A 25,932-nucleotide genomic window follows, 5' to 3' on the forward strand; every position below is an offset into this window, starting at 1 on the left:
CTTCCTGGAGGGTAAGAGCATCCACAACCCACCCCATTAAAATTAATAAAAATTTATTTATAAATAAATTTAAAAAAAAATAGTATGTCACCCCATTAAAATTAATAAAAATTTATTTATAAATAAAATATAAAAAAAAGAGCATCCACAACCATGATTCCCCAACACCTTTGCATATAAGTTCTTCCATCTTTATTTTTGTAAAAAAACTAAAAACAACAAAATCACCACCATGCACGTGACAACTCACCAGTCAAGGTCTTGCTGCCCGCCCTCCCTCCCTCATATCCCACATGTCTAATCAACAGTGTCAGGGAAGCAGTTGTTACTGACAATAGCTCTTCCCAAAGGGACTTAGAAACAAGGGCTTGGGGAAGGGAGGGAAGCCTTCGAGATGGGTTTCATCATTGAGAAGGAGCTCAGAACCAATCTGTTTTAAATAACTGCTATGTTGGAAATACAGAGGGAAGGAAGACCACGCTGTCAGAAGTGTCTCCCTTCCAGGGTTTGGGGGCGGGGCACGTTGCTTGTTAGGCTTACTCTATGGTGGGTCGGGCTGCAGGTCTGGAGTCCTGGTTAGTAGTGTGTTTAGTGCTGGTAAGAAGGCTGGGCCGCGCCTTGGACACTGAATCCTCTAAAGACAAAGCAGAGACAATGATCCCCAAATCCCCCGTCACCTTCTGCTGAATAAGGGGGATGAGGTGGCGGAGGTCTCAGCCGGTGGCCTCTTTCCAACCCACGCGCATGTGGACTTGGGCGGAGCCAGAGGAAGGATGCTGGTTCCTCAGGAGTGCTGGGTGAGCCCAAGTCTGATGGTCAGAGAGAAGCAAGTATCCTTTCTGCACTGTGACCAGACTGCCACCGTCAGCCCCACAGCGGGCCTCGGCGCGGGCTGCTTAGGCATAGCCGCCGGCCATCTGACTGGTGGCCGCATTGCTGCCCACTCCTCGCCAGGCCTGGAAGCTGAAGAACGCGCTCACTCCGTAGGCAATCATCACTAAACACGCAAAGAACTGGAAGAGAAGATACCAAGGCTGAGTTGTCAGCAGCACGACCTGGGGCAGCGGTGTGGTGACATGGGTCCAAGCTTGAGAGGGAGAGCCTCGGACAGGCACAGGGAAACCGAGGGCTCCTCAGTGAACAGGGACCGGCTGCTCTGACAGCCACAGCGACTTCCCCTTAGCCATACACTTACTCAGCAACTAACGTGAGCCTCGGACAGGCACAGGGAAACCGAGGGCTCCTCAGTGAACACGGACCGGCTGCTCTGACAGCCACAGCGACTTCCCCTTAGCCATACACTTACTCAGCAACTAACGTGAGCCTCGGACAGGCACAGGGAAACCGAGGGCTCCTCAGTGAACCAGGACCGGCTGCTCTGACGGCCACAGCGACTTCCCCTTAGCCATACACTTACTCAGCAACTAACGTGAGGGCTGACAGGGAGCATGACGGCATCTGGACAATGTGCTAGCAAGTGACTGAGAGCAATTTTGGACACATCAGGGATGTGGTGTTAAAAAGACAACATTCCAAAGCTACCCTAGGAATTTTCTGGATTCCACAGATGGCCACACTCAGAAGCTGCCTGTCTCTGCCCCAGAGCCTGAGTTCACTGATTTCAAAACTGCCCTCACCGGCAAGACTGAGGAGCCCACGTCCTGGTCTAGACCCTGCCCTACCCTGGACTTAGTTGGAGTGTTACTCTGAGCCTCAGTTTCCTTGTCTGTCAGAAGGGACTGGTAGTCCTTTGTCCCCCTCATTCAGGAGTCAAAGCATCCGTGAGGCAATGTGTGTGCCGGGACTCGAGGGGACTCATGAAGGCCACTGCTGTTCACGGGCTACTTGACACAGAGCCTGAACTTGGGCTTCATGGGAGAGCCTGGGAACCCCCAATAGTCTAAACCAAAGGTTGTTTGTTGCGTGTCCCCTTTTCTAGGTAGGGGTGATAGTTTTTATCAGACTCCCCCAGGGGGCATATGACCCTAAATCAGTGTGATACACAGCCAAGCCCAAGAGTTAACCCAAAACTTCTGTTTACCACGAGGATTCTGGTTCTTCAAGGTCTTTTAACTGAAGACGGAGTCAGCCTTGCTCCCGAGTCCTGCTGAGCGTCGGGATGGGAACTCGGGAGGTGGCAGGAGCCTGGCCTCGAACCAGAGAGCAATGGGGACCCAGGGGCGCCAACCTCGCTTTGGCCAGCCCCCTATTTCTGCCGAGGACAACCAGGGAACCGTACTGTACTCACGGAAGCAGCTGCACGCTGGTTATACTGCCGGGTGCCCTTCAGGGACGTCACCTCGACTGCAGCGGAGCAGGTGATGAAGGCGGTGATGTAGAGAACAGTGGCGCCCACGTTAAATATCATTAACTGGGGGGTGGGAGAAGGGAGGACAGGCTTAAGACACGAGACTTCCAGTAACTGGGACCTCCTGGTTCCCACCGGCACGCCCCTTAGTAGCCAGGATGGGCTGGTGCTTGGGGATGGGGACGGAGAGACACGGCCTCAGCAGCGGTCCCCACGTGCTCTGCCCGGAGTCCATCTGAACTGGGAGCATGAACACCCAAGGCTGAGGGGCAGGGAAATGGCCGGAGGGCCTGCAGGGTGTGGCCAGGGGCAGCGACTCTCCCAGCAGGCGAACCTCATTCCCTACTGCAGGAGGCTGAGCCCAGGCTGAGTACACCGGCTAAAGGACTCCAGGCTGCTCCTCCGTGTCCCCTCAGGGCCGAGCCAGGCCCCTAGGCCTTGGTGGTGGGCGGTGGTCTCCCACCCCTTGTACCCAGTGGGAGGAATCTTATGCCTTTTGGCCACATCCTAGCCTCAAGGACTCACGTCAAACGCCAGGGTCAGGACCCAGCGGGATCCTGAGCCTGACTGGCAGGAAGGGCCCTTAGCTGCCAACCAGGCCCAGGTGCCGTTTCTCCAACACCTGGTCCCTGGAGCCGGTTCACAGCCCCCACAGAGCCTGCAGACCGGTGGCCCTCAGACTTGTTTGGTTCATCTCATAGATTATTTTGTTTAATTACCAACATCGTAAATTAGATTTCATACTAAAACCTGAAGCTTTCATAAAAAATCCTTCAATCAAATTACTAGTAGATTTGGCCCCAAGGGGCCTGCTCTCCCACTAACAGTTGGAGCTGAGTAGAAGCGGCTCCCTGTGGCCCAGTGGTACTGAGCTCTCCAGAACCCCTCCTGACCCACTTCACATATCTAGCCTGCCGGGGGGGGGGGGGGGGGGGTGAGGGGGCTTGCAGCCCCTAACCCAGGACAGTCCCAGTGCAGCCTTTGGTAGATGCAGGCAAGCCCCCTCCGCCCCTCTGCTAGGAGGTCCAGGAGTGTGGGAGACACAGCCCTGCTGTCACGGCCCGGGAAGGGAGCCCCGCCATCAGCAGCTGGGGCCAGACACCTAGGCCCCTCGTCTCCAGTGGGGCCGGCTGGACCCTAGCCCGCAGTCACGGCCCGGGAAGGGAGCCCCACCATCAGCAGCTGGGGCCAGACACCTAGGCCCCTCCATCTCCAGTGGGGCCGGGCTGGACCCTAGCCCGCAGTCACGGCTCGGGAAGGGAGCCCCACCATCAGCAGCTGGGGCCAGACACCTAGGCCCCTCGTCTCCAGTGGGGCCGGGCTGGACCCTAGCCCGCAGTCACGGCCCGGGAAGGGAGCCCCGCCATCAGCAGCTGGGGCCAGACACCTAGGCCCCTCCGTCTCCAGTGGGGCCGGGCTGGACCCTAGCCCGCAGTCAGAATGCCCCTCCTCGCCCCAGGATCTCCCCTCTCCCCTCCACGCTCGGCACCCGCTGCAGACGCCACCTGGCCCCTGCCAGTGATGTCAAGATCTAACAAACCGGGTCTGTCTTGAGGATGACTCACGTTTCCTCAGTTTAAAAAGTCATTGAATTGCAAACAATGCTGCCTAGTCCCAGCCTTGCTTGTCTTACAGTCATGTGCCTCTCTCTCCTCTCGGCTCACTGAAAGCCTCAGAGCCCAGCTGCAGGGGTTTTCCGGGTCAGAGAAAACCCAGCACTTGCTCTGTGTCTGGCCTGGGTACTTCCGAAGGACGCTGTGTCCTGAGGAGACAGACCTGGGTCAACCTGGGATGCTACCCCCCCTCCGGGCTGCACGGGCTTCACCCTGGAGGCGGCAGGCGGGTGGCCCCGCACTGCCCGAGGGCGTCCTGCACACCCAGCCGTCCTGGGTGTTCCTGCCAGACCAGACCAGCCCCCAGGCCCAGGGCTGCCTGTCTGGGCCCAGCCAGAGTCCAGAGATCCTCTGCAACACAGGTTCAAACTCCGACTGCCCCCTATTTTCAACACTCCAATGGCCTCCGGTCCCTCCATCCCACAGCCCCTCGCTTCTACTCCCTTCCCCAGAGAAAGTCAAACCGTGTCCTCCCTGGCTCCTGCTCCCAGTGCTCAGAAAAACTGGACACCGAACCATTAGCCCCCTCCCCAGCCAGCTGTGCAGGCCAGCGGCAGGCCCCTGAGGACCGCGGCCAGCCCCCTCCCCGCCACTTCTCAGGTAGGGGGAGGTCTCACTGTCATGGCTGCTCCCCAAGGCAGAGTGCTCAACCTGGAACCCCCTCGGGCCCCCACCCAGACTCACCACCACCGGCCAGGGCACCATGTACAACTTCACGTGCAGCTGGAACAGGTAGAGAACGAAGAAGACGATTGTCGCCAGCCAGAGGAAGACAGCAACGAACATCACCCAGCCGTAGGCCGGGTACAGGTGGTACGGGGTATCAGCAATCAGGGCCCACACCAGCAGCCCCAGCACCTGGGGGAGGAGGACAGGGCCGGAGTCTCCCACAGCCCCCAGCACAGGGGCCCGAGGCCACCGACCAGACACACTGCCCTGGGCCCTGGCTGCTCCTGCAGACCACCGGTACCAACCAAGCCTTTCCCGGTAACTTACTCCCCTTTCAGGCCTCAGCTGAAGTGTCACCTGCTCCAGGGTCCCCGCTCCTCCAGTCTGGGTTCCAGAACACTCGGGGGCTCGCATGGCTCCTCAGGCCCCCACGCCCCAGGGCCAGAATCCTAGTTCCCTCCCCAGACTGGAGTTCCCAGAGGGCAGGGCAGAACTGGTCTCACTCAGCTGGGCCCGGGCACCCAGCACAGGACCTGGGCTGTGCCAGGGGCTTTGTCAAGCTGCTGAAAGACAGAGGAAGGCACCAGCACATTCCCGAGGGTCGGTCTGACTCCCTGGGGTGGGAAAACAAACCCCGTGTGTGTCCCCTGGGTCACCTCCACCTGGCGCCCCACCGAACCCTGCCTGCACCACCTTCTCTGACTCTAATTGCTCCTCTAAACCGGCATTACTATCCCTGCCTCCCAGGTGAAGCTGGGCCTCACAGAAGCCAAGCTGTCTGTCCCCCCACTCCCACACGGCGGGGGCCCTAGCATCCTAGCAGACAGTGCGTGGAGCTGCTGATGGCATGGAGGCCAGAGATACTGCCTGGTTTAAAAGCTCCCTCCCCTGAACAGCTGAGCGACCTCGGGCAAATCCGCAAGCTCTCTGTGCTTTGGTCATCTCATCTGTCCAGTGAATACAGTGACCATACCTGTGTCTTAGGACCGCATTAAGGACCCAGGAGTTCATGTACTCAAGTGAATATGACGGAAGCATTTGCCTTTGTGTTCACAGTGGGTACACTGTGCCCCACCCAGCCCTCCAGCCACAGGGGATTCCACACAGCTGGGGGGGGGGCAACCTGGGGGCACGACAGCAGGACGGACCCACAGGGAGTCTGCTCAGAGGCCGGGAGCCCAGGGGAGGCCCGCGCTGGCTGCTCACATGTGGCCATCCCAGCCTCCCCAGCCCTCCGTCTCCATGCAGAGGGCGTGCTCTGGAGTCCCTTCCCTGGCCCACTAGGCCCGACTGGGCAGGCCACCGAGGGGAGGGAGGGTCTACCACAGAGCTTGGGGACAAGGCTCCATGGCCGATGAAGACTCACAGAAGAGCAATGTCCAGGCATGCGGCCCCAACAAAAGTGCCCTTGCCACCAGCCCGAGATGAGCCAACTATCAGATCACAGAAAAGTGACTCAGGAGTGAGACTTGCCTCTGGCTGCTGGTTTGGGGACAAAAAGTACCCCGGGCCACTCATACCAGTTGATGACCTGTGGCAGACTCCTGGAGCAGACACAGGAGAGAGCTGGCACACACCCAAGGGCTCATGACCCAGAGTGCAGCCAGAGCTGAGTGCCAGCTGCACACCCCGCCCAAAGCTCCCGCCAAGACCCAAAAGGACGTTTCTGTATAGATCCCCCTACATGTCGGGTCAGGACAAGAATGACCTTAGCCGAGTGGCCCGGAATCCAGCAGCCCCTCTGACAACCTTCCTTCCTCCTCTCACTGCCCTTCTCCCACAAGAGGCTGGGGAGGGGGCGAGGTGGACGGAGCCCTGGGCCTGGGAGTCAAGTCAACAGCCGGGTTTCAATCCTGCCAGGTCAGTGCTGTGTGATCCCGGACATGCGCCTTCCTCTCTCTCTGCATCCCACCTGGGCAGCTCTGGGAGGCCCTCCCACTCCTGAGGCACCATGACAAATCCTGTTTTGTACATTGCTGTATCTCCAGTTCCCAACAGCGCCCAGCACATAATACGTGCTCAATAAATATGTGCCCTGGAGCAAACAGGCCTGTTTCCCTAATCTGCCAAACAGGTGGAAACCCACCCTGTTCAGGTGCTGCGTACTACAAGTGGAAGCAGGTGTGAATTGGTGAGTCTGCTCCTCTGACCAGTATACAAACAGGCTGGCAGTGGCCTGGGGGGTCCCACTTTGCAGGTGAGGAAGGTGGCCCGGGTAACAGAACTCTGCCAGCAGTCACACAAGGTGGGGACAGAGCCCTTATCAATAAAGACCGAGGGTCAGGGTGTCTCAGCACACCATTAACCCTCATCCTTAGGACACCCTGCCTGAAATAGACACATCAGGGGGCCAAGACCCCGCAGAGCCAGGCCAGGTCACTGTTCTGAAGAACAGACACTCCTGAAGCAGCGTGTCCCAGGGACCCTCCCAAGGTGAGACCTGGACAGGGCAGAGACAAACCATTCTCTTTTCCCTTAAAGCAGGGTCCTTCTGTCATGCTGCTTGGCTTTAACTGTCTGAAAGGAAGTTAGGAAACTCAGTGAACTGAAAATTAAGAAAAGACCAATTCAAGTTTACACTAACGACCTATTTTATAGGCATGAACACTCGCGGACTTGCTCACAGCGACCACGCACGGCCCTCCGGCCCTCCGGCTGCCCCAGCCTCGGGGAGCACCTCCCCTTTGACTTCACCCCTCCCCCCACAGCCCTCTCATCAGTCAGTGCTATTTATTATCCCTGTTGCCCAAACTGAAGCCCAGAAGGAAATGTGCCTGCGGTCACTCGCAGTCACCCGTGGGTAAAAAGGGAGGGCAAAATTTGAACCCAGATCTGCCCTCCCCCGGAACCTGGGCCACTGAGAGTTCCTTAGGGATGTGTACAAAATGAGGCCACTTGGGCAGGCTGCGAGGGCTCCCAGGTCCCTGCCTGGCCCTCCCGCCCAGCCCTGTGTTCCAGGTGAACAAGTGCATCTGGGAGACGAAGTTGCCAGATCAGCAGCGGGAATGTCACTCTTCCTTCTGGCCTCGCTGCCCTGGCCCCAGCCCAGGTAGCCGCCTCGGTTTCTGCCCCAGAACAAGGAAGGTCCATTCCTCCATCTGAACTAGACTGACTGGTTTCCACCACCCCCCAAACCTCTTTCCCCCGCAGCCCCAAGAATCTGAAGGGAGCGCCCCCACCAAGACAGGGCTCCCCACTCACTGACCCCTCTGTTGGCCGGGGCCCCTCCCTCCTACAGCAGACCCATATTCTAGCAGGGAGAAGGGGCCAAAGGGCTTGTCTTATTATCCAACAGAGAACAGGAAACCCGCTGTTTGGAGGAAGGAGGGTGGACCCCGACTGCCACCTGCCTCCAGGGCTGTCCCCAGGTCCCTTTGGCTGGGACAGTTCTCTCACAACTTCAAACCCCCCTCCCCCACACATACACACAAAAGCCCTGCTCTCGCAGGGGGACAGCCAGCTAAGAACCCAAGACAGGGCCTTGGCTAGGTAGCTCAGTTGGTTACAGCGTCGTCCCAACATGCCGAGGTTGCGTTTGATCCCGTCAGAGCATTTGCAAGGGTCAACCGGTGACAGCATGAATGGGTGGAGCAAGGGGTCAATGTCTCTCTCTCTTTCTCCCTCCCGTCCTCTCTCTAAAACTCAATAAATAAAAATAAAACAACAAAAATATATCAAGACTGAGAAATGCAAGTGGATACAGGTAAGTGCTAAGGGAGGGAACCCGGCTGAGGGGGGTTAGCAGGCAGGGAGGTCACTTGCAATTTTAGATAAGAGGCCAAGAAAGATGATCTCGCCGGGAAGGGGACCCCCAGCAAAGGCGGAGGAGGGTGGGGAGGGGAAGGGCGGGAGCCATGTGGGAGGAGCTGAACCCTGTGCCTTCACATCCAGGACCCTGTCCCTGGCCTCCAGGACTCCGAGGTGTCTACAGATACATCTGCGAGTGTCTTACTCTCTCTCTCTCTCTTCTTTTTTTTTGTGAGTTGTGCTCTTAAACATAAACACACACAAGGAACCAAACCTCATTCTCTCACTTCTAAACTCTCTGAGGCCCCTGCAACAGCTCCTTGGCCAAACACGACCGATGAAGACAACTGTCTGAAAATCTCAAAGGTGCAGGTCCCCACCACGATCACCACCTCTACCACCACCACCACCACCACCATCACCATCAACACCACCACCACCATCACCACCACCACCACCACCATCACCACCTCCACCACCACCACCACCACCACCATCACCACCATCACCACCTCCACCACCACCACCACCACCACCACCATCACCACTACCACCACCATCACCACCACCATCACCATCACCACCACCACCACCACCACCACCACCATCACCACCACCACTACCACCACCACCTCCACCACCACCACCACCATCACCACCATCACCACCACCACCACCACCATCACCACCTCCACCACCACCACCACCACCACCACCACCACCACCATCACCACCACCACCACCACCATCACCACCTCCACCACCACCACCATCACCACCATCACCACCTCCACCACCACCACCACCACCACCACCATCACCACCACCACCACCACCATCACCACCACCATCACCACCATCACCACCTCCACCACCACCACCACCACCACCACCATCACCACTACCACCACCATCACCACCACCATCACCACCACCACCACCACCACCACCACCACCACCACCACCACCATCACCACCACCACCAGCCTGCATTTTTTCCTGAAAACCTAAAGATTTTAGGTTAGGGATTTTCTCTTTAAACAAGAACTGTCCTATATGCCCCAGGTCCTTTGCACCTCCAAAAGAATCTCTCAACAATTGGATACCAGAGATATTTTTATTAAAATCACCTGCAGGACCAAAGAAGAGAGATTCATCACAAATGCCAGACCAAGAGGCATGCCTCGATTCGGGTGGGCCCTAATCCAGTGACTGGTGTCCTTAGAAGAGGGAAACTGGACACACACACAGAGAATGCCATGTGACGATGGAAGCAGAGATTGGAGTGATGTGTGTCCAAGCCAAGGACTGCTGGCAACCACCAGAAGCCAGGAGAGAGGCCTGAATCAGATGCTCTTTAGCCTCAAGACGGAACCACCCCCGCCAACACCTTGATTTTGGACTTCTAGCCTCCAGAACTGTGAGAATACATTTCTGTTGTTTTCGGCCACCCACTTTGTGGGACTTTTCTTACAGCAGCCCTAGGAAACAAATACGTCTTTCTTAGCTACCGTTGGAATATGCAGGTGGACGTCCTGATCTGATTAGACGTTGACACCAGCATCCATTCCAATGGAAGCTTGGCCTATTAACTCTCTGGGTGCAAGTGCTGATCCTGCCTCCCTACTAGCTGCATGGCTTCGGGCAAGTGGCTGGACCCCTCTGTGCCTCAGTGTCCTCATCCTCCTACCTCATGGGGGTAGTTCTGAGATGTCAGTGAAGAAATAAACAGGAGGTGGGCAAAAGTAGGTTTACAGTTATTCATACGGAAAAAGATAGGCAGGTTATGATGATCATTACAATAGCTTTACTAACTCACCAGAATGTCACAATGCAACCGTAAACCTACTTTTGCCCACCCTGAATATAAGGTACTTAGACCAGCAGCCAACAGAGACTCAACACTCAGTTCATGCCCTACTGTCAGCACCACTCTGAGAAGCAAGAGTCGGGCTTCCTAGTCCATTCATTCCCTGTGCCTGGTGTCCTTGGGTTTTAATAGGGCACACAGTTCCTAGGGGTGTGAGGCCCGGGGGAAGTAACAAATGTATCTAAACTCAAGCACCAGGCACAGTGCCTGGCAGATAAGGGCCCTATGCCAATGTGGGCCCCACGCATCTGTCTGATAAAGGAGGTGGGCTTATCTGAAGCGGGAGGCCCCAGACGTCTACTCCACCCAGTCCTAGGACACTTTCTGGAGCTGCACTTCTGCTCCTCATAAGCTGAGGGTCCCCAAGCAGAACACTTTACCCCTTTAGACCTCAGTCTTCCCCTCTGTACAATGGGACCTCAGTCTTCCCCCATGCACAATGTTCTCCAAGGCTTCCCTCAGTCTGAGGCCTGACACTCCTCTACACAGGCCTCCTCCAGGGTGACGCACAGCCCTCTCTCTGCCACCAAACACATGAGCGCTAAGCAAACCCCAGAGGGAGGGACAGCACCTCAGAGCCTGGAGGCTAACACAGGGGTGTTACACTCAGCAGCCACCAGGCAGGCGGGTACAGAAACAACAGAGGGGGTCAGGTGGGGTCTGCGGGAACCCAGGCCCGAGGCAGCCAGGACTTTTAACTTTCCAAGAGACACTAGAAATCTGAATTTCTATGCGACAGCTTCAGCTTTTTAAACATTGAACACGAAACCAACTGTTTTAGAAAAGTGGAAGGGTGGGCTCCTTCTCCCCCCACCCCGGTCATACCCCACACTTCCTTCTCCCCACTGCACCCTCCGGGAAACTGAGGCCCAGGCCAGTGACGTGAACCCTTCCCCGGGGTTCCCCCTTGCAGAAACACATCTGGGCATCTGAGGACATTCAGAACTTGGCCTGGCCAGGCCCAGCCTCCACCCCCGCCCTGGCCCTTTTCCCTATAGTGAAAGGGACTTTATGGGGATAAAAAGCCACCTATTGTGTCACAGGAGACAAAGGCGCAGGGGACAGAGGCTCCAGGCGCCCGGGCTGGCCACAACAACTGCACAGGCCACCCCATCGCTGTGCAGAGGGTGAGGCTTGGGGGCAAGGCTGTTTGGAATTCCCGCGCTGTGTACTCTGAGCATCCTGCACTCTGAGCATCCCTGTACCCTGAGCATCCCTGTACCCTGAGCATCCTGCACTCTGAGCATCCTGCACTCTAGCATCCTGTACCCTGAGCATCCCTGTACCCTGAGCATCCTGCACTCTGAGCATCCTGCACTCTGAGCATCCCTGTACCCTGAGCATCCTGCACTCTAGCATCCTGCACTCTAGCATCCTGCACTCTGAGCATCCTGCACTGAGCATCCTGCACTCTAGCATCCTGCACTCTAGCATCCTGTACCCTGAGCATCCTGCACTCTAGCATCCTGTACCCTGAGCATCCTGCACTCTGAGCATCCCTGCACTCTGAGCATCCTGCACTCTAGCATCCTGTACCCTGAGCATCCTGCACTCTAGCATCCTGTACCCTGAGCATCCTGCACTCTGAGCATCCTGCACTCTGAGCATCCTGCACTCTAGCATCCTGCACTCTGAGCATCCCTGCACTCTGAGCATCCTGCACTCTAGCATCCTGTACCCTGAGCATCCTGCACTCTAGCATCCTGTACCCTGAGCATCCTGCACTCTGAGCATCCTGTACCCTGAGCATCCTGCACTCTAGCATCCTGTACCCTGAGCATCCTGCACTCTAGCATCCTGCACTCTAGCATCCTGTACCCTGAGCATCCTGCACTCTGAGCATCCTGCACTCTGAGCATCCCTGTACCCTGAGCATCCTGCACTCTGAGCATCCTGCACTCTAGCATCCTGCACTCTGAGCATCCTGCACTCTAGCATCCTGTACCCTGAGCATCCTGCACTCTGAGCATCCTGCACTCTGAGCATCCTGCACTCTAGCATCCTGCACTCTGAGCATCCTGCACTCTGAGCATCCTGCACTCTAGCATCCTGCACTCTAGCATCCTGCACTCTGAGTATCCTGCACTCTAGCATCCTGCACTCTAGCATCCTGTACCCTGAGCATCCTGCACTCTAGCATCCTGTACCCTGAGCATCCTGCACTCTGAGCATCCTGCACTCTGAGCATCCTGCACTCTAGCATCCTGCACTCTGAGCATCCTGCACTCTGAGCATCCTGCACTCTAGCATCCTGTACCCTGAGCATCCCTGTACCCTGAGCATCCTGCACTCTGAGCATCCTGCACTCTAGCATCCTGCACTCTAGCATCCTGCACTCTAGCATCCTGCACTCTGAGCATCCTGCACTCTAGCATCCTGTACCCTGAGCATCCTGCACTCTAGCATCCTGTACCCTGAGCATCCTGCACTCTGAGCATCCTGCACTCTGAGCATCCTGCACTCTGAGCATCCTGTACCCTGAGCATCCTGCACTCTGAGCATCCTGCACTCTAGCATCCTGCACTCTAGCATCCTGCACTCTGAGCATCCTGCACTCTAGCATCCTGTACCCTGAGCATCCTGCACTCTAGCATCCTGTACCCTGAGCATCCTGCACTCTGAGCATCCTGCACTCTGAGCATCCTGCACTCTAGCATCTTGCACTCTGAGCATCCTGCACTCTAGCATCCTGTACCCTGAGCATCCTGCACTCTGAGCATCCTGCACTCTGAGCATCCTGCACTCTGAGCATCCTGCACTCTGAGCATCCCTGTACCCTGAGCATCCTGCACTCTGAGCATCCTGCACTCTAGCATCCTGCACTCTAGCATCCTGCACTCTGAGTATCCTGCACTCTAGCATCCTGTACCCTGAGCATCCTGCACTCTAGCATCCTGCACCCTGAGCATCCTGCACTCTGAGCATCCTGCACTCTGAGCATCCTGCACTCTGAGCATCCTGCACTCTGAGCATCCCTGTACTCTGAGCATCGTACACTCTGAGCATCCTGCACTCTGAGCATCCTGCACTCTGAGCATCCTGCACTCTGAGCATCCTGCACTCTGAGCATCCCTGTACTCTGAGCATTGTACACTCTGAGCATCCTGCACTCTGAGCATCCTGCACTCTGAGCATCCTGCACTCTGAGCATCCCTGTACCCTGAGCATCCTGCACTCTGAGCATCCTGCACTCTAGCATCCTGCACTCTAGCATCCTGCACTCTGAGCATCCTGCACTCTAGCATCCTGTACCCTGAGCATCCTGCACTCTAGCATCCTGTACCCTGAGCATCCTGCACTCTGAGCATCCTGCACTCTGAGCATCCTGCACTCTGAGCATCCTGCACTCTGAGCATCCCTGTACTCTGAGCATCGTACACTCTGAGCATCCTGCACTCTGAGCATCCTGCACTCTGAGCATCCTGCACTCTGAGCATCCTGCACTCTGAGCATCCTGCACTCTGAGCATCCCTGTACTCTGAGCATTGTACACTCTGAGCATCCTGCACTCTGAGCATCCTGCACTCTGAGCATCCTGCACTCTGAGCATCCCTGTACCCTGAGCATCCTGCACTCTGAGCATCCTGCACTCTAGCATCCTGCACTCTAGCATCCTGCACTCTGAGCATCCTGCACTCTAGCATCCTGTACCCTGAGCATCCTGCACTCTAGCATCCTGTACCCTGAGCATCCTGCACTCTGAGCATCCTGCACTCTGAGCATCCTGCACTCTGAGCATCCTGCACTCTGAGCATCCCTGTACTCTGAGCATCGTACACTCTGAGCATCCTGCACTCTGAGCATCCTGCACTCTGAGCATCCTGCACTCTGAGCATCCTGCACTCTGAGCATCCCTGTACTCTGAGCATTGTACACTCTGAGCATCCTGCACTCTGAGCATCCTGCACTCTGAGCATCCTGCACTCTGAGCATCCCTGTACTCTGAGCATCGTACACTCTGAACACCCGTGTACTCTGAACATCGTACACTCTGAGCATCCTGCACTCTGTACACCCATGTACTCTAAACATCATGCACTCTGAGCATCCTGCAGTCTGAGCATCGCTGAATCGCAGCTCTACAGGAGGTGGAGAGCAGCAAGGGTGGATGCAGAACCCTGCAGAGCCCGCAGCCCGGGCTTGGGTGGCTTCCAACTCCTCTAAACCTCACTTTCCTTCACCAAAAAGTAGGCGGGAGTTACCAAATTGAGTCCTACAGTCACTGGACAAGCTCTCTGGAGGGCTGCTTGGTGCCAGGTGCAGCAGGGAGCCGGCAGCCTGCGCTGTCACAGGGGAGGGAATGACCCTGGGTCATCTCCAGGGCTTTCCTAAGGCTCCCTGTCAGCCCCTGCCAGCCCATGCATGCATGCACCCTGCAGGTCGAGGAGCCCAGCACCACTATTGTTCATCGGGGACTCTCAGGATTTCAGAAAAACCCTTCCCAACAGGAAGCTCACACTATCTCCTGCTCGCCCTCCCACCTGGGTTCCCATGAAGCACTCTGGGGCCAGAGACCAAGCAGATCCCCCCCACAGATGGCCCCAGGGATGTGAAGGCACACAGGGGCCCCTTGAGTCACATCCCCAAGGCCTTCTCTGGCTCCCACAGCAAGTGACAATGCTCCTTGGTGAGGTTCCAGCAATCAGGCCTCAGCGCCCTGCCCTCCACCCCTTCCTTCCCCAGTCCTATGAGGCCTCCCTGTGCCTCCAGTGCTAGGACCCCCCTACAAGTGACACGGAGCCTTCCAGAAGGCCATGGCCCCCTGCAAAGGCCCGGGTCGTGTCCAAACCAGTCCCCTCACTCACCCGCCAGGCCCCACCAGTGCTTCTCTCCTACAGCCAGCGCTGGGCCCAACGAGCTCTCAATACAGGACCTGGCCCATTTCACAGCTGAGGAAACCAAGGCACTTGGAAAATCTGGGCCTGGCTCCAAGCCCATGGGCAGTAAGGGCCAGGACCCAGGGGGTTCTGTGGCCACCCGGTAGAGACTCCGAGGCCAGGCCTCTGGGTCCTAGCCTGCAGAGACACCCCTGGAGACCAACGTGTTTGATGGCAGCGTCACTGCCCTGAAGGCCAGAACAGAGGGGCAGCGACTGACCTTGAACTCTGGGCAGAAGGTGTTCTCAGCACCCCAGGCAGGCCCCCATTGTGCCATCAGCCCCCCAGAGGGCTGCCTGCTGGAACCCTTGTTAGCACGCCAGGAGGCCTGGCCTCGGCCTTCTGGAAGACGGGGTGGGGCGGCCTACTGGGAAGGCCTTCTCTATCAGCCAGACTCCTGCCTAGACCCCGACACTACTGTTCTGGTGATCTCCAAGATGAACCCCCCTTGACCTCAAGGAGGAGCAGATGACCCCATGCTGCGAACTTCACACAGGGCAGCGGATAATCTGATGTCTGACATCTCTCTCCCTCCCCTCTTCAAGCTGGAATGTCCCAGAAGAGGCCCCGCCTGACCTTTGGCCCTTGCCTTTCTGCCCTCACCTCTCTGTGAGAACTTAGGGTGCCTCTCTGGCCTCTGCCCCTTGGGCAAAGAGGAGAGACCAACCCAGCCCAACTGTACAAAGAACCGGTTAGTCTCTGGGCGGGGTTGGGGAGGGGGGCTCACTGGGCTGCCAAATAAAACCGGGCTCTCCCCAGTCGGGTTCCAATTCACCATGGGGACCGGGGCAGGACCCCTGCAGCGCCCCCAGACCATCTGTGAGCAGGAGGACACTGGGACCTGGTCCTCACTGAATTCCACCCCAGACAACTCACCCGCTGACAAGGGGTGACCAACACCTGGCACTGCCACACGCACAGAAACAGCAACTGTCCACGCATGGGGACAGCTTCGCGGCCCTTACCCCTGAGGCCCCTGTGGGCCACGTGCTCCTTCCGCTTACAGACGGTTTAGGAAAGAGCCGAAGGTCACCCAGCCGGTAACACTGACTCTGGGGCTACTGCTTGCCACTGTTTGACCCCGGAAAAGTGTCTTCCACTCTCTGGGCCTGAGGGGCCTGCACGTGCCACCTTCCCAGCTATGCATGCATACAAACTACCTGAACTTTTTCTTTTAAAATTAATTTTACAGCGGTAGAGCGTCGGCCTAGCATGCGGAGGACCCGGGTTCGATTCCCGGCCAGGGCACATAGGAGAAGCACCCATTTGCTTCTCCACCCCTCCGCCGCGCCTTCCTCTCTGTCTCTCTCTTCCCCTCCCGCAGCCAAGGCTCCATTGGAGCAAAGATGGCCCAGGCGCTGGGGATGGCTCTGTGGCCTCTGCCCCAGGCGCTAGAGTGGCTCTGGTCGCAACATGGCGACACCCAGGAGGGTCGCAACATGGCGACGCCCAGGATGGGCAGAGCATCGCCCCCTGGTGGGCAGAGCGTCGCCCCCTGGTGGGCGTGCCGGGTGGATCCCGGTCGGGCGCATGCGGGAGTCTGTCTGTCTCTCCCTGTTTCTAGCTTCAGAAAAATGCAAAAAATAAATAAATAAATAAATAAATAATTTTAATGGGGTGACACTGATCAATAAGAGTACAGAGGTTTCGCCTGACCTGTGGTGGCGCGGTGGATAAAGCGTCAACCTGGAAATGCTGAGGTCGCCGGTTCGAAACCCTGGGCTTACCTGGTCAAGGCACATATGGGAGTTGATGCTTCCTGCTCCTCCCCCTTCTCTCTCTCTCTCTCTCCTCTCTCTCTCTCTCTCTCTCTCTCCCTCTCTCTCTCCTTTCTAAAATGAATAAATAAAAAATAAATAAATAAAATTAAAAAAAAACTTTTTCTTTTTAAATTAATTTTACTGGGTGACATTGATCAATAAGAGTACAGAGGTTTCACCTGACCTGTGGTAGCGCAGTGGATAAGGGCGTCGACCTGGAAATGCTGAGGTTGCCAGTTCGAAACCCTGGGCTTGCCTGGTCAAGGCACATATGGGAGTTGATGCTCTCTGCTCTTCCCCCCCTTCTTTCTTTCTCTGTCTCTCTCCTCTCTCTCTAAAAATGAATAAATAAAATCTTTTAAGGAAAAAAAAAAAGGAGTACATAGGTTTCAGGTGAACAGCTATAGCATTTGAACTGCTGCCCATCACCCAAAGGCAAATCATTTTTCATCACCATATATTTGTCCTTTTTTATACCTGAACTATTTTGTACTCAATTTTCATTTATTTGAAAGGCTTTTTGATGTTATTTTATTTATTTTTGAAACACGTAATATATATGACATGGTAGATAACAAAATGGTATTTTCTTAAGCACATCTTCCTTCTCCAGGGCCAACCAAGGGTGGTTTCTCACATGCCTTACAGAAACCGTGTACACACATACACACATGCTTCGGAGAGGTGCATCTGCGTGCAGACTGTGGCCATTTCTCCCACACGAGTGATAGTAATCTGCACACGCAGTGTAACACCTTCCTTTTCTCAGTTAACCACGGAGCATCAATACATATAGAGTTCCCTTATTGGGGGTTTTTAATTTTTTAAAATTGATTTTTAGAGAGACAGGGAGGGAGAGAGAGAGAGAGAGAGAGAGAGAGAGAGAGAGAGAGAAATCAACTTGTTCCACGTAGTTACACACTCATTGGTTGATTCTCATATGTGCCTTGACCCAGGATTGAACCCCTAACCTTGGCGCATCGGGATGACACTCCAACCAACTGAGCCACCCGGCTTGGGCCATCCTGTAAAAAGATGTTATCTTTTTTACTAAGTGATAGTACACCATTGCAGAAATGGATCATTATTTAACCAGTCCTCACTGATAAATGTCTATATATCACATAAATTAGTCAATTATTTTATTTATTTATTTATTTATTTATTTATTTTTATTTTTTTGTATTTTTCTGAAGCTGGAAATGGGGAGAGACAGTCAGACAGACTCCCGCATGCGCCCGACCGGGATCTACCCCGTACGCCCACCAGGGGCGAAGCTCTGCCCACCAGGGGGCGATGCTCTGCTGAGACCAGAGACACTCTAGCGCCTGGGCAGAGGCCAAGGAGCCATCCCCAGCGCCCGGGCCATCTTTGCTCCAATGGAGCCTTGGCTGTGGGAGGGGAAGAGAGAGACAGAGAGGAAGGAGGGGGTGGGGGTGGAGAAGCAAATGGGCGTGTCTCCTGTGTGCCCTGGTCGAGAATCGAACCTGGGTGCCCCACACGACAGGCCGACGCTCTACCGCTGAGCCAACCGGCCAGGGCCAATTATTTTATTTTTACCTGTAACTGTTAACATCATAGAGCTTTTCTTTTCTTTTAAATTGAATTTTATTGTGGTAGTACTGGTAGTCAATCACTTTAAAATCACAAAAAAAGTGGGATATTTACATTATCCACCACAACAGAAGCTGATTGTGAAATTAAGTACAATAACCATATAACAACATTACTATATCCTAGACAGATACAGCCGTCTGCCAGGGTCCAGAACTCCCTATTAAAAAAGAGTGGTGGGGAGCCCTGGCCAGGTAGCTCAGTTGATTAAAGCATCATCCCCATACGCCAAGGTTGTGGGTTCTATCCCCAGTCAGGGCATGTACAAGAATCAACCAATGAATGCATAAATAAGTGGAACAAATCAATGTGTGTGTGTCTCTCTCTCTCTAAAAAATAAATAAATAAGGGAAAGGGGGATGGGAAGGTGTTAAAGACACTTTAGCACCAAACTGAGGCCACCCTTCCTCGTAGCCTTTCAGGAGTGTGACAAACCGTAGATGATGTAACACTTTCCAAGTTCACAGTCTACTTGGAATTGTTTTATTAACTCAGAATGAGAAAGTTCTCACTCTGAACCAATTTCCAGAAGCCACAAAGATAAAAAGAAATCCAGTAACGTAAAAACAAAAGTCTGCAAGACAAACAAAACCACCATGAGCAACATCAAAAAACAAACTAGGAAGAAAATATGTGCAAACCCTCTAGAGCTCCAGCTGTTGGTAAGACAGACAACCCAGTCGGATGGGGAAGGGATACCAACCAACAGGAAATAAATACAAAGTGCTCTTAAACATATTTTAAAAGGCCAACCCCAGTCACAAGAAAACTACAGAATAATGCTACACAGACCCACCATTTTGCCTATCAGACTGGGGCACGTGTAGAGGTGTGCTAATTCACCCGCTAGTCAGGGCGTGGGGACAGGCACTCCACGGGAGGCGCTCTGCGGGGACCGCATGACCCCTACAGAGGGCATCTGGCAATCAAATCACGACGAACAAGCACGCCCAACCCAGCGGTGCCACTTCTGGAAATGCCCTCGGTGGCTTGTACAACCCCAAGTGTCTGTCAGGGAAGGCGTGGGCCACGCACACCACACCACGGCTGCACAATGGGACGTGCAGGAGCCGTCACAATCTGTACACTGAGACCACAGAACCACCGAGACGCATATTCAAGTGAAAAGCATGTAGAAGGACATGGACAGACTACACCTCCTGGGTAAAATGCAGAGGTGAGTGAAAATCTATACCAGGGGTCCCCAAACTCTTTACACAGGGGGCCAGTTCACTGTCCCTCAGACCGTTGGGGGACCGGACTATAAAAAAAAAACAACTATGAACAAATCCCTATGCACACTGCACATATCTTATTTTAAAGTAAAAAAACAAAACGGGAACAAATACAATATTTAAAATAAAGAACAAGTAAATTTAAATCAACAAACAGACCAGTATTTCAACGGGAACTATGCTCCTCTCACTGACCACCAATGAAAGAGGTGCCCCTTCCGGAAGTGCGGCGAGGGCCGGATAAATGGCCTCAGGGGGCCGCATGAGGCCCCCCGGGCCGTAGTTTGGGGACCCCTGATCTATACCCATATTCACCCAGGTCTCCTTAAAAACAACATGGTGCCTGGGAAACCAGGAAGAGTGGGTCAACACTTAGCCAGAAGGGACAGAGATTTTTCACAGTGCTCTTGCCCAACTCTATCTGATCCTAGAGCATTGTAAATAGGTTACATATTAAGGAAATTAAGTACACAGAGGATGACAGAAAGGACACACTCAGCATGTTGCGCACCCACACAGAACATCCCAGGTGTATTGCCAAGAAAAGAAAGCATGGCCATGCACGTGCCCACGCACACAGCGCTCCCCTCTGTGTGTTTTTAAGCGAGGACACTGTCGCTGGCTGGCCCTGGCACACTACACACAGGATGGTGGCTGCCTCACAGGCTGGTCAGGGACAAGAAAGACTGCACTTCCCTTGCTAACCCTATGCACTGTTTGAACGTTTTGCTGTATGTCAATAATTTTTTCAGACAATAAAACCATTTTGAGATGGTTTTATTTATTTTAGAGAAATGGCTAAATGAGAGGGGGTTGCCATGACACTATGGGACACCCTGAAAGAGAAAGGAGGGAGACAGCTCTGTATGAAGAGATTGCAGGTGCACTGGGTGTGAGAAAAGCAACTTTCTGAACAAAGGCTACAGAATAAAACCATCAATGTCTAAAAAAAAAATGCAAAGGGAAAAACTACAAACACCCCAAAATGGTGGTTTCCTTGGGGGAGAGGGTTTAGGTGATCCAAGAATAACTTTAGCCTTATCTGTAATGGGTTTTTATTTTTTAAGGAGAATGTGTTCATTTATTTATTACATAATTATAAATTAATTCCAAACAGTCAACACCCTACCTGGGGAGGTAGGCGGAGCTAACAATACAAAGCACTGGTTTTGCTCTGTGTTGGATGAAACCCGTGAGAATGCAGGGCCTGGGATACTGCACTAAGGAGACAGAACCCACAAATCTCAGAGCTGAGGAAAACCCTAGGAGACCCCAATGTAAGGTGTTTTTCCCTGCCAAGGAAGAAGAAAGGGCATAGGGCATAGCCACGAAGTGTGGAATAATAAAAGCCTTATTTAGTACAGTGTATCCCGCCCGAAGAGGTTCCCTGGTCCCTGGGACAGAGGCCAGGGAAGTTGCGTGGGGTGATCCGCGTGGGGCATATTTAAAGGACCTGTAGGGTGCACGTGACCTTCCCCCGCTGCCCACCACCTTACACCCAACACTGCAGCCCCAATGCAACCAACCTCTGCTCACACCTCTCAGACCTGAACAACCTCACCTAGGCAGACTTTTTTCCTACAGGTCAGAGTTAACCGTCAGGCTCTGCCATTCTGCACACCTGGAGAAGAGCTGGCTTGCCTGCTAGGGCTAAAAGCAGAGCCAGGATCACCAGAAGGAAGAACTTTCTAACACCCCCAAGTGCACCAGGATGGAGCAGGCCACCTTGAGAGGAACTGAGTTCCCCATCCCTGGGAGCAAGCAAGCTTATGTTCAGCATGCACCAAACAGCCTCTCATAGCAACATAAGAGCCCTAGGATTCTGACACTGTCAATCCTACGTTTCCTTCATTCCAATATACCCCACGCTAAACCATGTGTAAGCATGATCTTCCATAATCCTCACAATTCCAGTCACCATTTTACAAACAAGGAAACTGAGGTTCAGGGAAATTAGGGAAGATCTTACCCAAGATCACACAGCCAGGAAGAGGCAGAGGCAGAATTTGAACCCAAGACTCTTGCTCCCAGGCCTGTGCTCCCACCAAAACTCTCAGCATTACTCAAGCTGGATCATTGTGATGAAATGCAGGTGAGGCTTCTGATCTATTAATTCGCCTGCAAACTGGGAATTGTGGGGCTACCCCCAATCCCAGCAGGTAAGACAAGAGGAAGAATAGAAGGTGCCAAACACAGTGGCCCCATTGGCACAGGACATTCATACGGCTTCTACGTGCTGGCCCTCAAGGATGCCCTTGCATAAGCCAGGGTCTGTCCTGATCCTCCTTAGTCCTGCGTCCTTCCATTTAACTACACCCTTCTGCGCCCAATTCAGTCAGGAAGCCTCCTGATGAGTTCCTCCTTCCTGAAGTCCCTCCGCTTCCCCATCCCCCAACAACAAACAAAACAATAAAAACAGGAAGCATAGCTAAAGCCAGGCTGTGAGTTCCCAGCTCTGCCTCTACTCCATGCCCGTGGGCCAAGCTCTTCACCCTCTCTGAGCCTATTGCCACATCGTCTTTCCCCCTGGACTTGGGGAGGATTTAAAAAATAAGAAACATATGGTCATTTAACGGCATTCTCTTTATATTTACTCTATAAAGGCTTTGGGCTCAGCCATAAACACAAATTCACCACACCTTCCACAACATTCCTACACCCTCTACCCATACAATCTGCAGCATCAAACCTCCAGGTTCTTATCAACAGAAGAGTTGTTTGTAGGCCAAATTTGCCTGCTTCCTTTTTAAAGATGCTATCTGCATAAATCCATCATGTTTCCCCTTTTTGCCCAGGCTGCTAGGAAGCTCAACAAAGAATAACAGCCTTGCCTAACCAGGTGGTGGTGCAGTGGATAGAGAGTCAGACTGGGATGCGGAAGGACCCAGGTTCGAGACCCTGAGGTCGCCAGCTTGAGCGTGAGTTCATCTGGCTTATGCAAAAAAAAAAAAAAAAAAAGCTCACCAGCTTGGACCCAAGGTCGCTGGCTCGAGCTGGGGGTTACTCAGTCTGCTGAAGGCCCACGGTCAAGGCACACATGAGAAAGCAATCAATGAACAATTAAATGTCACAACGAAAAACTAATGATGCTTCTCATCTCTCTCCGTTCCTGTCTGTCTGTCCCTGTCTATCCCTCTCTCTGACTCTCTCTCTGTCCCTGTAAAAAAAAAAAAAGAATAACAGCCTTAAATTTGCTACAGATTGCTGGTAGGGTCTCTTGTCAGCCTCCCCACACATACTACCAACTTTAGAAAATATATTCTTCTGTCTTTCATTGCTTGATACTGTATCACATTCCATCTAATAATGTTCTTTCCGAACTAGATGAGGTGGGGGATGGAGTGAGAGGTGGGTTCTCTGGGACACATCTAACACCAGGCAAAGCATACATTTCCTGGCCCAGCCCTCCCCTCCCACCACATCTGGACCACTTCACCAAATCCTAGGAAACAGAGCACTGCTGGAGAGTTAGTTCTCATCTTCCCATTTACCGCCTCCTCTATGCAGCCTTTCCTTCAACAGCACCAGACCCTGTGCCTGGTGAGAGACCGGCTGAGGGTGGTCATAAGAGCACAGGAGGAAAAAGACCACTCAGGGCTTAGCTTCCCTGTGGAGGAGGGCTGTGAGATCCTGGGCAAAGAACTGACCTGTAAGCCCCAGTTTCCTCACCTGTAAAAGGGGGAAGAATGAAAAACTATAAAGCCTTTGACAAAGGGCCTGGAGCCTAGTGGGCTCCCACCTTACTGGTGGGAGCTATTATTACATCTTCCGGGGAGATGGTGGTAGCAGTTGAGTTAACTCCCCTTCCCCATCTCAGACCCAGTGGAACTGTCCGTTGCCAGAGAAACAGCTCAGGAAGCAGCTTCTCCCAGAAGCAGATTGGTTAAGGCACTAAAAGGTGCAGGTCTTCAGAACTCTGATGAGAGACCCTCATCCTCCCTGCCCCAAAAACACTACAAGGAGAGGGAGGGCAGAGGAAAGTCACCCTGGTCACACCCAGTCCCTGGAAGTCTGGAGACCTAAGTGCTGATCTCCACTACAGGACTACATTTTACTTAGACTTCAGTGTCCACATCTGTGTGAGGGGACCCAAATGCTCAGACTGGTCTGCTGAGCCCACAGGGACTCCCAAATCAGAGGCACAGGCTACCAAGGTCCTGGTATGCACAACAGGGTGCTCTTCCCATTCCAAAGTCCTCTAATTCCACTTACTCAATCCTCCTTGTTCAAATGCAAAAGAAGCAGAAGCTCAGGTCTTGTCCATCAGGAGCTAACCCTAGGGGTCCACCTGCCTACCTGACCACCTCATCATCTCAGCCCCCTCTGCTGGACTCAAACCTCCCATGGCTGAAACGTGTCCATATCTCTGGCCTCCCCAGAAACAAGTGCTTCAGGTCCAGTTTCACCAACCTGTTGGCCATTCCCCCTAACTTCCTTTCTATTTTGGGGTTCTCAAGCCTTGACTCACAGGGCACCCTGCCCATTCGACCAGGCCTCAGATTTCAGTGAGGTCCCTGCTTCGAAACCGCCTCTCCTCCATGAGACTTCCTGGACTCAGAAGGATCTCCTTTGCCCATTCACACCCCTGGGGCCCTCGCTCTCTTCCTCCTCTGCGCTGGAAAAGCCTCGCTCACAGCGCTGCTCCAGATTGAAGTTAGCCCCTGACCCGCACCCCTTATCTCTCTTCACCACCCCTACCCCATCTCCAAAACAACTCCGGGAGAAGAATTAAAAGTGTAGATTTCTGGGCTGGACTTCCTGAGGTTCAAATTCCAATTCCACTTTATTTCCGGGGGTGGTGACCAAGAATCTACATCTTAAACAAACCCCTCCCGGAGAACCTGAGGCTGGGGTGAAGAAGGGGGGCTTACAGGGAGAGAATTGAGAAATTTGGAAATAGAGAGAGCACTGACCCAGGAGGCAGAGGGCCCCTCCTTCCAGCCTGAGCCTGGCAATCTCGCTAGGACCCAGCAGTGGGCGGAAGGCGGGAGAGGCCCTATAGGAAAATGGATCCTGACCCACCTCGGAGTACCCCCTAATCCTCTGAAGATAGCCCAAGCCTTCGGATGGGGGAGAGCCTCCCACAAGGGCAGCCACCCAGCTTCCTGACTGTCAACGGAGGGCAGTTGAGAGAAGAAGAAAGCTGACACCTCCAAGCCTGTAACGAGTGTGTGTGGAGAAGGGGTGTACCCATGCGTCCGCCCTCACAGCTAGGTCTTCAGAGGGTCTGGAAGACATCGAAGTCTTACCCTGCCTTCCTACAAGTCACTCTCCCCAGCGCTGGGCGCGGTACCTCGGTCCGCTAAGCCGGCCAAACCGGCTGGAACCCGGCGGGTCACCCAGTGGAAGCCAGAAGGGCCCAGCTCCCGCGCGGGAGCCCACAGGGCAGTGCCTAAGTGCAAGTGGTGGCACGGATGTGCCCTCTCGATTACACCAGGAGTGTTCCGGGGTGCAGCCACGCGGAGAGTTAGCCGAGCCTGAACTTCGCTTCGGCTAGGTCTTTGGGGGGGCTCGGGCATTGTCCTTGCAAAGACAGAGACAGAGTCGTACGCAGTGATTGTGGCTTAAGTGGGCGCTTCTGTGGGTGGCACCTGGTGGCCACCTGCCGGGATGATGGAGCGTTGAAGTGGGCACTCTCAACATGGGTGCACAGTGCCGGAGCTCGCAGGGGCGGCAACGGGGTCTCTCGAGGTCTCGAGAGTGACTTCGGGAGCGTCGGTCGTATAGGCGCCCCCGGGGTAGGCATGGCGCGTCAGGGCGCGTGCGAGCCTGGGATGGGGTGTACGGGGTGCTACGGAGGGCCTCCCCGGAGCCCTCAATCCCCGGGGCCCCGCGCGCACTCACCAGTTGCAGCAGCATGAGCCCGCCGAGGATGGAGCGCACGAAGCCCAGGTCCGGGCGCAGCGCCGAGACCGCCGCGCCGGCGCCCTGCGCGGGGCTGCTGGTCCGCGTGCTCACTTTAGACGGGAACTCGGCCATCGCGGCTCCGCTCGCCTCCCCGAGGTCGCTCCGGCTGCAGTCGCCGCCCCTCCCGCGGCGGGTCCCGGCTCCTGCGCTGCTCCTCCCGGGGGACCCGGCTCTAGCCGCCGCTCCCGGGGCCACGAGCAGCGTTGAGGGAGGGATCCGCCGCCGCCAGGTGCGGCCAAAGCCCGGGCCCCGCCCCCGCCGAGGGCCCCGCCCCTTTAACCATTCGCTCTGCGCCGGCAGGTCCAGCCTGGAGACCACAGCATCGGGCCACT

The 25,932-nt window shown here is 54.6% G+C and overlaps 1 protein-coding gene across 1 annotated transcript; it reads right to left on the minus strand.

Moving 5' to 3' along the window:
• Positions 1–177: 177 nt before the first annotated feature.
• PLLP (plasmolipin) lies at positions 178–25,819 on the minus strand. Its single transcript, XM_066243616.1, has 4 exons — positions 25,538–25,819; positions 4,606–4,779; positions 2,249–2,371; positions 178–1,013 (listed from the first exon to the last, which is right to left on the minus strand). The coding sequence occupies exons 1-4, from the start codon at positions 25,670–25,672 to the stop codon at positions 897–899; spliced, it is 549 nt and encodes a 182-aa protein (XP_066099713.1). The 5' UTR covers positions 25,673–25,819; the 3' UTR covers positions 178–896.
• Between the last annotated feature and the right edge of the window lie 113 nt (positions 25,820–25,932).

Source organism: Saccopteryx bilineata, chromosome 9 (assembly GCF_036850765.1).
Source record: "Saccopteryx bilineata isolate mSacBil1 chromosome 9, mSacBil1_pri_phased_curated, whole genome shotgun sequence".
NCBI lineage: Eukaryota > Metazoa > Chordata > Mammalia > Chiroptera > Emballonuridae > Saccopteryx > Saccopteryx bilineata.

Coding starts and splice junctions, on each gene's coding strand:
- PLLP (XM_066243616.1), bottom strand. CDS start 25,672: ATGGCCGAGTTCCCGTCTAAAGTGAGCACGCGGACCAGCAGCCCCGCG. Junction 4,780..25,537: donor GGCTCATGCTGCTGCAACTG/GTGAGTGCGCGC, acceptor CTCCTCCCCCAG/GTGCTGGGGCTGCTGGTGTG. Junction 2,372..4,605: donor TGGTGCCCTGGCCGGTGGTG/GTGAGTCTGGGT, acceptor CCCACCCCCCAG/TTAATGATATTTAACGTGGG.